General features: G+C 32.7%; 1 protein-coding gene across 1 annotated transcript; it reads left to right on the top strand.

Annotated features, from left to right (window-relative positions):
- On the top strand, positions 1 to 2,964 carry LOC115694676 (fructose-bisphosphate aldolase 5, cytosolic). Its single transcript, XM_030621760.2, has 3 exons — positions 1 to 165; positions 987 to 1,669; positions 2,411 to 2,964. Exons 1-3 carry the CDS (start codon positions 138 to 140, stop codon positions 2,774 to 2,776), a joined length of 1,077 nt encoding a protein of 358 aa, XP_030477620.1. The 5' UTR covers positions 1 to 137; the 3' UTR covers positions 2,777 to 2,964.
- The last annotated feature ends 9,936 nt before the right edge of the window (positions 2,965 to 12,900 follow it).

The raw sequence follows: 12,900 nt of genomic DNA, 5'->3' as shown, positions 1-12,900 counted from the left end.
CAGTGGTTATCTATATAGTTTGATGGTTGTGTGTGTTTGTTTTTTGCCATTTGGTCCTTCTTCTAAACTACTCATTGTGTTTGTATAGTTGTATAATATATAAAAATTCATTGTGGCAAAACACAAACACAACAACCATGTCGGCCTTTATTGGAAAGTATGCTGGTATAATTTCAATCCCAATCTCAATCTCTCTAACATTATATGTATATGAGAGTTTGATTAATTTGCTCTATTATCACTACTACTCCTATCTATGCTCTTACACTCAATCTGTTTTTGCTTTCATATTTGATTTTTGAGTACCATTTACAAGTACAAATATTTGGTTGGTAGAATCAAAATTACCATGTAAATTAAGTAAAAAGTGTATGTATAAATGATTTTTTCACATTACATTACCTTGTTTGATAAAAAGTAGTGAGTGAGTTTTTTCATATCACTAGTCATTTTGATTAGTGAATATTATATATGATTTAATAATTCATCTTTTGTACAAATAGAAATTCATAATTTAATATTTGTGGGAAACTAGTTTCAAAACCTTTACAATTGATTACAAACAATAATAAATAGAAAATGAGATTCTTCCCTTCTAAGCTAATTTTCTTCCTAAATTAAGTGGAATGGCTAGGTGTTTTTGTGTATTTGGCCATAATCTTTTCTTTGATATTTTGTATAATATTTGGACATATTAATATTAGTATAATTTACAATTTACTAGATTTTGATATTAACTTTTTTTTTTTTTTTTTTGGATTTAAGTGTTTATATATTACAATCATGTTTTATTTGGTACTCGAACCCAGGACTTCCAAAACACACACACCCGCTTATGGCCACTTGAGCTATCCTCAAGTGGTTAGATTTTGATATTAAATTAGACTATATATATATATATATATATATATATATTTTTTTAATTGAATCTTGATTGAATATATGAACCATATGAGCCATTCTCAACACTATTCTATGTCATCTAGATGAACTCATCAAAACTGCCAAATACATTGCTACTCCGGGTAAGGGAATCCTAGCTGCGGACGAGAGCACGGGCACAATTGGAAAACGTCTTTCAAGCATCAATGTAGAGAACATAGAATCCAATCGCCAAGCCCTACGCGAGCTCCTCTTCACTTGCCCCAACGCCCTCCCATTCCTCTCAGGCGTCATTCTTTTCGAAGAAACTCTCTACCAAAAGACCTCAGATGGCAAACCCTTCGTTGAAGTCCTCCAAGAAAACGGTGTCGTTCCAGGCATCAAGGTCGACAAGGGCACTGTTGAGTTGGCTGGCACTAATGGCGAGACCACCACTCAAGGCTTCGACTCACTGGGTGCGCGTTGCGCTCAGTACTACAAGGCTGGCGCACGATTTGCCAAGTGGCGGGCTGTGCTTAAAATTGGCGTAACTGAGCCATCTGAGCTGTCGATTCAACAGAACGCGCAAGGGTTGGCACGTTATGCGATTATATGTCAGGAGAATGGACTTGTGCCGATTGTGGAGCCAGAAATTTTGACTGATGGGGCCCATAGTGTGGAAAAGTGTGCAGCTGTGACTGAGACTGTTCTTGCAGCAGTTTATAAGGCTTTGAATGAGCAACATGTTCTTCTTGAGGGGACTCTTCTTAAACCCAACATGGTCACTCCTGGTTCTGACAGCCCAAAGGTACAATGAATAATTTTTTTTTAGAAGTGTTAATTACAATCTCTTAGTTAACCTTTACTTTTAAAATTACATGTCAGAATATATTTTTTTGAATTTTGTTCATAACAGTATTCACTATAGTTACAACATTATTCCTGTAAATTTTTGAATAGGTTACAGTACCGAAAATAGAGTTTTCGATATTCCAGTCTATGGCACGTGTTTAAAAAACTTCAAATTTATTTTCGGCATAGTAAATTATTCAAAATTTTTAAAAAATTTATAGGGAGGATGTTGTAACTATAACGAATATTACTATGAAACAAAGTTTTAAAAAAATTATTCTGGTATATGTTCAAGTACAAAGATTGACTAAGAGATTGTAATAGGAGATTGACTGTAGTACTCTTTATTTTTTTCCTCTTCTTCTCATCATTCTAAATTATTTAGTGAATTAAAATAAATATAAAAAATAAAATCAATTATTTAACACTTCTAAAATATACTAATATAAAACTTAGATATTAACTAATTTATTGTTTTTTAGTGATTTTTTTTACAAATAGAATATTTTCATAAATAGTTTCAATTAAGAAATTTATATTTATTTTTAGGTCTTATTTTAAGTTTAAGAAATTTAAAATTTGTGTTTGGTTGTTCTTAATACTTATGTGACATGTTAGACTAATTTAAATTAAAATATATGAGATCTGATATTAATATTGTACTAATAATAATACGAAAATTCGTGAACATGGATAGATAACACCAGAAGTGATAGCAGAGCACACTGTGACAGCCTTACGCCGGACAGTACCACCAGCAGTACCGGGGATCGTGTTCCTCTCGGGTGGACAAAGTGAGGAAGAAGCAACCCAAAATCTCAACGCCATGAACAAGCTCCAAGTGTTGAAGCCATGGACTCTCTCCTTCTCCTTCGGCCGAGCTCTACAACAAAGTACACTCAAGACTTGGGGTGGCAAGAAGGAGAATATCGGCAAAGCTCAAGAGGCGTTCTTGACGAGGTGCAAGGCCAACTCCGACGCCACTCTTGGAAAGTACACTCCTTCTTCAGCCTCCGGTGGCCTCGCCTCGGAGAGCTTGTTCGTTAAGGGTTACAAGTACTAAACAATTTGAAGAAAGAAGAAGATATGAGAGAAAAGCTTACTCTACGTACTCACTATGCATGATCATATAATGTGTTTTTTTTTTCAAGATTTCAATTTATGTTAATATATCATACTCTTTGGTATATATATTGTCAACTTCTTTCTTTTTTCCCTTTCTGATTAATTAATATTTTTTTCTTATACAAATTGTGTATGTAATTAACTTAATTTTACTTATTTTCAACTATATTTTTTGAATTTTTATTAAGGCAAATTAAGATTTTTGCTCCCTGAACTTTGACATGTACTAAATCATGCTCCCTGAACTTTTAAGGTCGTTAAAAATGTCTCCTGAACTATTGAGTGTTGAATTTAAGTACTTTTGTCTAATTTCATTCAATTTCACTAGCTATTTTTGTAATTGTTTATGTACGAAACCATGCTCCCCAAACTTTGATATCTACTAAATCATGTCGCTCTAACTTTGACATGTATTAAATCATGCTCCTGAACTTTCATCAATATATTAGACTTTTTTACTAAAATTGGACAAAATCCAACAATCTTAATAGCTCAGGGGGCATTTTTAACGACCTTAAAAGTTCAAGAGGCATAATTTGGTACATGTCAAAGTTTAAGGGACAAAAATCCTAATTAGCCTTTTATTAATGTTTTAGTCAATATGTATTGGATAATAATAATCAAACATATATATTATTTCAAGGGCTTAGCAAAAAATCATATATTTACATTAGTTGATTAACTTCTAAAAAGGAAAAGAAATGTAAAAAAAAAAAATTATTAGAATTTAATACCCAACACATGTATATTGTTAGACCAAAGATATATACATTACTATCTAGAACACTATCCTATACTGCAATTTTGGGGATTTTTTTTCATATTCAGCATGGTTAGATAAAAAATTCATCAATGTCCAACAAAATATGAAAGTGTTGAGGGACGTCATATGTAATTAATTTATATTTTTTTAAGAAAAAAGTTTAGTACCATGTTGGTCGCCGTTTGCCGCTATTAATCCCTATATTTTCGGCTATTGACTAATAGCGGTGGGATCTATTGCTATAATTAGTTGGTCGCTATTAATTAGAATTAGCGGTAGACTGAGCATCCACCACTAATAATTATTAATAGCGACAAGTATTAGCAGCGGGACCACACCACTAATTATTAGAAGAATTAATAATGTTATGAGCATTGAGAGTGCAAGGTTTGTAGCTCCAAATTCCAAGTACTAGTTGTCATCATTGAGTTGAGAAGCTTGAGTTGAATTGGCCTGTTCTTGAGGTTGATCAGAAGCTAGAAGCACTCTTGTAAAATTCTTGTCAAACTTATAGAAGTAGTCAATTACAGTATGGTCAAGCTTGTGAAAAAGTTGGAATTGAGGATGATTTGGAGGAGGAGGAGGAAAGCGACATCCTCGACTGTGATTGCTGGTGCTAGCTCCTCGAGTGAAATCACCACAAAAATTTCCCCTAGATCCAAAGAATTGAGAGAAATTAGTGGAGTTGAATGTGTTTGGAGCATATACCAACCTCAAGAGTAAGGAGGTTGTCTGAAGTTGCAATTAGTTTGAGCAAAGTATGCCTCCATGGATAGACTTGGGATCTTTTGTAGCCACATTCACACTTGGATCAACAAGTTCATCAATCTTTTTAATCTGAGACTCCGAAGCTAGAAGCAAAGCTTCGATTTCCCCAATCCGAGTATTGGTAGAGATTATGAACGTGTCATGTTCACTCTAGGCAAGCCTTTGAATATGGCAGCAATGTGAATGAGATTTGAGAGAACCTCTCCAACAGATGCAAGAAGGTCAACATGCTGCTTGACTTTGACGAGATAATCGTTTAGAGTCATCGTTCCTTTCCTGAGTTTTTAGAGCTTTGTTCAATATTTAAGAATTTTTTATGAGACTTAGAGTATTGAAATGTTGTTCAAGAGAATTCGAGATCTGTTGAGTTGAGTTACATCCAACCATTCTTGTGAGCAATCCTTCAAACATTGAGGAAGCCAAGAAACAAGGAGTTGGTCTTGAACTTCCCAAGAAAGGCTGAATTGTAGTTGCGCACAGCTTGATCAACATCATTGAGGAATTGTGATGGAGGAGTTGTATCCTGAATGAAATTCTGTAATTGATTTCCATGAATTACTGTTAAGATTTTGTTGAGATTAAACTCACTTAACCTGTCGAGTCAGTATGTCCATCTATTTGCTCATCAAATGAATTTGAAGAAAGCTGCTGCAAGTTATAACAGTTGGCTTTAATACCAACTTAAAGGGGACCCACCGACAACTATATATAGGGGTTTCTCTATTCTCAAATGAGGTCTGAGTTGAGAGTTTTGATCTCTAATCTCCAAAGCTCATACGTTAGATACAGTTTAGAAAGAGAGAGTCCAAGATTATAGTGAGTGTGTGTGGAGGGATGTAAAAGGGAGTATCACTCTTGAAGCGATTTCCCTCGATGTGAGGCATTTCTTTGTAATTTACTTACTGTGTTGAGTTGTAATCTTGTGCTCATTCTATTGCGTACTACTGGCTATTCATATTTAATAAAGATCCACCATTCATTCATTATCAAGTTAAGTTTTTTTTTTTTCTTATTTCAATTAAGTTTAAGTTTTGATTTTGTGATTGGTTTTAGTTTTGAATTATGTTTCTTGAACATTGTTACTGATGTAACAACTTGTTTTGAGGGTGAGGATTCACCACAGATTTGTTGCTTCCACAAGAGAAAATTGTGATCATTCAGTTTGATCGGAACAACGTGATTGAAGTACACAAGAGCATCATCATATTCTCTGTTTCGATTTCGAGCTGGTGGAAGTTGAGAGATATGAGTCCCAATTGGAAAAGCTGAGTTGGTCGGAGTTGTTGAAGTCATATGTGCCATTAATGGAGAAAATGGTTCTAATACCATATTGCAGGTCTTTAAAACCTCTTAGCCATTAAAAAACCATTACAGAAAGCAGATGGAAGAGAGAAGGAAAGAGAACAGAAAGGATAGACAAAGATTAGAAGAGAGAAAGAAATCTCTGGCATTGATTAGGCAATGAATTATGATTAGGTTAATTTAGATTTTTGCCTCATGAATTTTGACATGTACTAAATTATGCACTCTGAATTTTTTTGGTCGTTAAAAATTTTCTCTGAACTATTGAGATTGATGGATTTAAAGATTTTTGTCCAATTTCATTCAATTTTGCCAATTTAGTGATTGTTCATGTACTAAATTATGCTCTCAAAATTTTAATATCTACCAAATCACACCCTTTTAACTTTAATATGTACCAAATTATACCCTAAATTTTTTATTTATGTTAAACTTTATTTACTAAAATTGAACAAAAATCATTAAATATAATAATCTTAATAGTTACCATATTTAATCGTAAATAAAAATATGTATATCATTATATTTTATTGAATTATAAGTATATTTTAGGAAAATATATTGTATAGTACTTACCATATTTTAAGGATCGATATATAGTTATACCATTTTAATGATCGGTATAAACATTTTAGTTCCAATCACCATTAATATGAGATTCGATTACACACAATAAGGAAGTTACCCAAAAACTCCTACCTAGGTTTTCACCTTCACACACACATATATATACATATATATATATATATATATATATATATATATATACAGATTGCACAAAGAGAAGAAGGCTTGAATTCAAAGGTAACGTCATTTTGAGGTTTTAGAGTTTCTTCTATATATTCTTCTTGAATCTAAGATATGTAATTAATATTTGTTTTTTTTTTTCTTTTTTTGTAGGAAGTGGAAAACTCTAAGGACTCAAAGAATAATATTGTTTTATATGTATCATCAAAATGAAGGTACGTACATATATATATTATAAATTAACCAAATAATATGTTACATTAGCAATTAAACTCTTCTCTTGTTTATTATTTCTCACTTATCAACCCTAATATAATATCATTTTTTGATTTTTAATAAAATTTGTAAAACTCCACTAAACCAATTCATCCATCAAACAAACAACCAAATAAATAAATTAATTCTCTATCTAATAAAAAGAAAAACTTAAGAATAAATTTTAAAATTTTCTCTTTACAAAAAAATAAAAATCTTTTTAACATCACATTTTTTTTTTGAAGGACATTACTTTTTATTAATTTCAATAATTATTGTAATTTTGTTTTTTTAAATAACGTATATTTTTTTTTATTCTAATTATATTTAATTTTAGTTTTTCATTTAAATTTTTTTATTAATATTTAAAATATTTTTTATTTTGTTTTATCTATGTATTTAATTTTTGTTATGTCTGTCGACAGAGAACTAAGATCGTTATCGAGGTGGACCAGATGTCTCTTTGTCAAAAGTGTAAAAAAAAAGCGAAGGAAATAGTAGCTGGTGAAAAAGGTATAATAAATTATTAATATATACTACACATATTTATTTGTGTCATATTGTTATTAGTGTAATAATTCGTTAATAATTTTATTTTAGATTTGAACTCGGTGACGATTGAAGAAGAAAATAAATTAGTAGTGATTGGATCTGGGGTTGATCCAGCTCAACTAACAGTTTCACTAAGGAAGAAGTTAAAAACATTGGTGAAATTAATTAGTGTTGAAGAAGTACTTATGGATGAAGAAAATATTATGGTGAATAATGAAGAAGAAGTTAATCAGATTAATAATAATCAGCCTGATGATGATCAGCCTCTTTTATCTACAGTACTCCCACCTTATAATTATAATTATTATAATTATAATTATAATCAGCCTCATCCTAATTTTCCTATAATTTCTCATAATTATTATACTCATACTCCTTATCATAATCAAGATGATCAGACTGATAATGATGATCAGCCTCTTTTATCTACAGTACTCCCACCTTATAATTATAATTATAATCAGCCTCATCCTAATTTTCCTATAATTTCTCATAATTATTATACTCCTACTCCTTATCATAATCAAGATGCCAACATCTGTTCCATCATGTGATCATTCATATATATAATTATAATTATTATTAATAATTAACATAGGTTTATGATCATAATCATTATCATATATAATATATAGTTATTCAAGATTGGGATTTATTAGAGGCCATGGATTGAGGGAGTTTTGTTTATTTTATTTTGTTAGACAAATTATAAAAATAATAATATGTAATAAAAAAATCTGCCATGAGTTTTATTTGTCCATTTTCTTATTGGGTAATATTTTTTCGATTTCAATTGAATGTTAAATTAATTAATTATATTATTGTTTTGGGATGCTTTTGATATAGTTGCTCATTTAATTATTTCTATTAATTAGTATGTGAAAATATGCTCGTCTCAAGCCAATTAGCAATCTTTGGTCAAAAAATTTAATTAATTGAGCATTTTATATAATTTTTTTCATATCCTTTTCTTTTTATATATATATATATAGTAGTAAAAATCTAATATATAGAGTATTTTGAAAATATAATTACACAAAATTATACAAATATTGTATTAGTGACCAATTAGTTATTAGAAACCAAGGGTAAAATTTATTTTTTAATACCTCTTCTCAAATTAAGTGGGTTAGAGACCACACCTAGTTTGTCAATAAAAAAATGAGAAACCTGGAGTCTGAACAAACTTTAAGTCAAGCAATCTGCAGTTTATATTAGTATTTTTTTTTATGATTGTGTACGTTATTGTTATTTTAAGACATTTTATAAAATTTTAAGAAATTTTAAAAAATTTAACACGTCAAGGTTCAAATGGTTTGTTGCACATGGAAATGGAGATTTTTCCACAGTTTAAGTATTAATTAACCTTAGTCCATGAGTCAATTGTATTAAGCCAAATGGCTTAATGTATTACAATGGGATCTTACAAGCTCAAGAACCCTAGCTTCTTGCTATGTTGTTCACAGTCTAATTTTCTCCCTAAGGTTTTTCTAACTTCTCTAAGAAGAGAACCTAAAATGAAGTGAAGTGAATTGTCCCCCCTTACATGAAAGTATAAAGGGGTATTTATAGGCTACGATCTAGATCTGGTAATACTTGTGATCCGTTAGGGTTTCTATGTAAGCTAGGTCTAATATTGGGGTAAATACATGAAATAAATGAATTTGGGCCCACTGGCAGAATTCTGGCTCGTGGGGCAAAGGCGTTCGTACGTCTGGGGACCATACGGTCTAGGACAAATGTCTTGCAGGCGCCACACATGTGTATTGTGGTGTCAAATACGTGCTGTTGGACAAAATGAAGGTTTTTCTTTTAGTGGTGCGCGCACTATCATGCTCTGACACAGGGGACAAACCTTGATTCCGGTGGGACCAGGTGTCACCCTATACTAAGCTTCCAAGGCGCTTCTTGGAGTACCCTCTTCAGATGTGTCCCAATGTTCATCCAGAGGGCTTCGTTTATTCTATCTTGGGAAGGCTAGCGACCTTTCCTAGATCTAGATAAGTGTTGCTATAATTTATAAACACTACGCAAGTATACGCAATCAAGTAGTAAACTCACACAGGTGAGGTCGAACCACAGGGAATTGGACTAATTACTACTAAATTATACTATTGATTCTATCTGGTAAAAGAATACTTTTACGAATTAAATAAGACAATTCAGAAAATTAAAAATAACAAAGGAAGATTAATCAAGATAAGAAAATAGGGAGACGAATCCTGTTGTTAAGTTACCAATGTTAATGTCTAAATGCTATCCTTCTCTTGAAGTGAATGACAGATTATGGATTAACCTAGCTCTTTTCAGATCTTCTAGGTTCTAAATCTCATGCTCTCTAATTAATCTCTTAATTAAACTAACATGAAATCAGCATTAAGCAATAATCTAAATGTCACAAAGGCTATGTAAATACTTTCGTTTCACATCAAAACCTAGACTATCCAATTTTAGCATTCTCAATTCTCACTTTTCAGATTTCGAATTGAGATCATAAAACATGTAAAAGGTGATCAATCTTGCACATGGAAATTAAACACAAATATGAATAGTATTCACAATCAAGATGGAGGAATGGCAATTAATCATTAACTAGGAAAAACTTAAACAACATTCATCATTCTCCCTAAATAGGAGTTTAGTTCAAAACATCCATAATCAAATCCATAATTAACATTGAAATAGAAAAGAACATAGAAAAATTAAAGAGAAGAGAAAGAACTAGTTGAAGCAATTGATTTGGGTCGCCACACGCCGCTCTTCTAGCCTCCTTCTTTGTTTCTAGGGTTCCAATTCTGAATGAACCCTAATTTTCACGAACTCCCTCTATTTAAACCAAATCTCATCTTTAAAATTCGTGAAATTACGAAACTGCCCAAAAATCCCGTCAAAAGGGTCCCCGTCGCGACTGGCAAAGCCCCCGTCGCGACGGGAGTTCAACTTCGAATTTTTGAAACTTTCTGCCAGTTCCCGTCGCGACTGGCAAATTCCCCGTCGCGACGGGAATAGGCAGCATCACCAATTTTGGTTTTTCTTCTCGATTCTTTCACCGTTTTTCCTCAATTCTTGTACATACTTTCTTTAAATGCCCGAGGACCTGAAACAAAAGAATCAAGCGTAATATAGCCCTAAAACTAGAAACAAAGAGTGAAAACTAACCGAAATATGACCCGGATCTTAGACTAATTTTAGCCTAACAAATTCCCCCAAACTAGATTCTTACTCGCCCTCGAGTAAGATGAATGCTACTAACTACTAACTACTAACTACGCTATCAGATAATCATAATACTACTGCCTCATGTGTTGTTCTCTTCTATTGCTCAAATTAGAATTTCAATTCTACCAACTCTAACAATTAATTTAGATGCTCGGTTTATAAAACTATGTACAACTGCAAAAATTTATTCAATTGTGAAACATTGTTATAAAAGCTTTACTCTTTCCAACAGTTCCACAGCCCGATAACTCATAAGCTTGCATGCTTACCTTTCTCCACTAATGTTGACAGTATTCTTTGGAATCATTAGGTCTTTTCAAGGTTTAGGTAATATGGCTCAGATATTCAGGGATAGGCAAAAGTCAATTTTGGCTCAAGATATCATAAGCACACAAACAGAACCCACAAGCTTCTTACTTTTCTTTTTCTAAGATCCCATAATATTCCCAGGTTTACCAAGATTGATAGCAGACGTCTCTATTATTTTTCAACATCACTGAAATTTTTTTTCACACATATGTTTACTTTTTATTGTGTTTTTTTTTTTTTCATCATATTTCATTTTTTTTTTCAGTGACATTGAATTACACAAAATTTTTTTCCTTCTCAATCTTACAAGTTTTTCTCCCTCTCACTATTTCTTCACACTAAATGTTTCTCCTCCCCCAAACTAATTATGTAGCTTATGATATCATGGATAACAGGGTGAAGAAAAATTAATAGTGTGGTTGTAATTTTTTTCAAATTGATGGGTGAAAAACATAACAGGTTTAGGCTCAAAAGGTTAACTAGGGATACACATTATTACGGTAGGCTTGAAAGGCTCAAACTATCCAACAAATGCCTAAGTCATATTCCAATTGAACACTATCAAGGATTTCGTCTCAAAAGAATAAACATGCAAGTTCTAAACTATCCTGTCAATCTTACCACAAACCATCGTAAAACAATTATAACATATTTCACAGATTGAATATTTTTTCAGATAAACACAGGTTTCTAAGCATCCAAACTAATCCAAAGAGTTAACATAATCAAGCACACAGTTATTTTACAATTTCAGAACACATCACACTAATCAGCAGTATACAACTATCGTCAAACTTATTGCCATTCCTTAACTAAAACAGAAAAACTAAAACAGAAAATTAAAATGCAGAAATTAAAGTGCAGAATTTAAAAATTTTAAGTCTCTCCCCCCAAACTAAATATGACATTGTCCCCAATGTACTATTATACTCAAGGTGAGAAGGACTTACCTGAACCCCCATCAGAAGGGGTTTGGCCTCAATACTACTTCAAATTGGATCAAGTCCACCTCTTGCATCCAATAGGGTCCTTGTACCAAATGAAGAAAATTGACCTCCAATGTTGCTAATTTCAGAGTTTTGCACAAGAGGAAGTTTACCTTCAGAATTACCACACATCAATCTTTTCCAACGCCGCCGAATCGTTCGAAGTCGCTCTTTAGGTTTTGCTTTCTTCTTATCAGCTTTAACAAAAGAACCCTTCACCATCTCAATCTTGCAACAGGTAGGAATGTCAGTTGGGGAAAAAACATTAAAATTAACCTCTTCATCTTGCACTCTCAACTTTAACTCCCCCTTTTGAACGTCTATTAATGCTCGGCCCGTGGCTAAGAATGGTCTTCCCAAAATAATGGGAATAGTTGAATCTTCCTCCATATCAAGAATTAGGAAATCAGCAGGGAAGATAAACTTACCAACCTTCACCAGTACATCTTCAATTATCCCACGAGGATGAGTCAAAGAACGATCTGCCAGTTGCAAAGTCACTGTTGTAGGCTTTGCTTTTCCCAATCCTAGCCTTTTGAAGACAGACAATGGCATTAGATTAATGCTTGCTCCCAGATCACATAGAGCTTTAGTTTCCACCGAACCCCCTATAGAGCATGGAATATTGAAACTACCCGGATCTTTAAGCTTGGGTGGTAGTTTCTTTTGCAAAATGGCGCTACACTCCTCAGTTAATGCCACTGTTTCATAGTCCTCCAATTTTCTCTTCTTAGACAATATCTCCTTCATGAACTTCACATAACGGGGCATTTGTTCCAAAGCTTCAGCAAAAGGAATGTTGATGTGTAGTCTTTTAAAGACTTCTAAGAATTTGGTGAACTGCTTGTCTAGACTTGACTTTCTAAGTCTTTGGGGATAGGGTATTTTCACATGGTGATCAATGCTAATTGGTGGAGACTGCTGTGGTGGTGCTGGACTATCAGTAATCTTCTTATCTGATGATGCTTGAGTTGGTGTTGTTTGATCTTTAATCTCTTCATCCACTGGTTGTATCATCTCAGGCCCATCATATTTCTTTCCACTCCTTAAGGAAATTGCTTTACATTGCTCTTTTCCTTTTGCATCATTAGTGCTAGGCGAATTTCCTTGAGCTTGTTTTTCCACTTGAGTAGCCAATTGTTCCATTTGAGTTTCTAGAGT

The sequence above is a fragment of the Cannabis sativa genome, chromosome 6 (assembly GCF_029168945.1).
Source record: "Cannabis sativa cultivar Pink pepper isolate KNU-18-1 chromosome 6, ASM2916894v1, whole genome shotgun sequence".
Lineage (NCBI taxonomy): Eukaryota > Viridiplantae > Streptophyta > Magnoliopsida > Rosales > Cannabaceae > Cannabis > Cannabis sativa.
The sequence above is the reverse complement of the archived record's forward strand: the minus strand, read 5'-3'. Positions and strand labels throughout refer to the sequence as shown.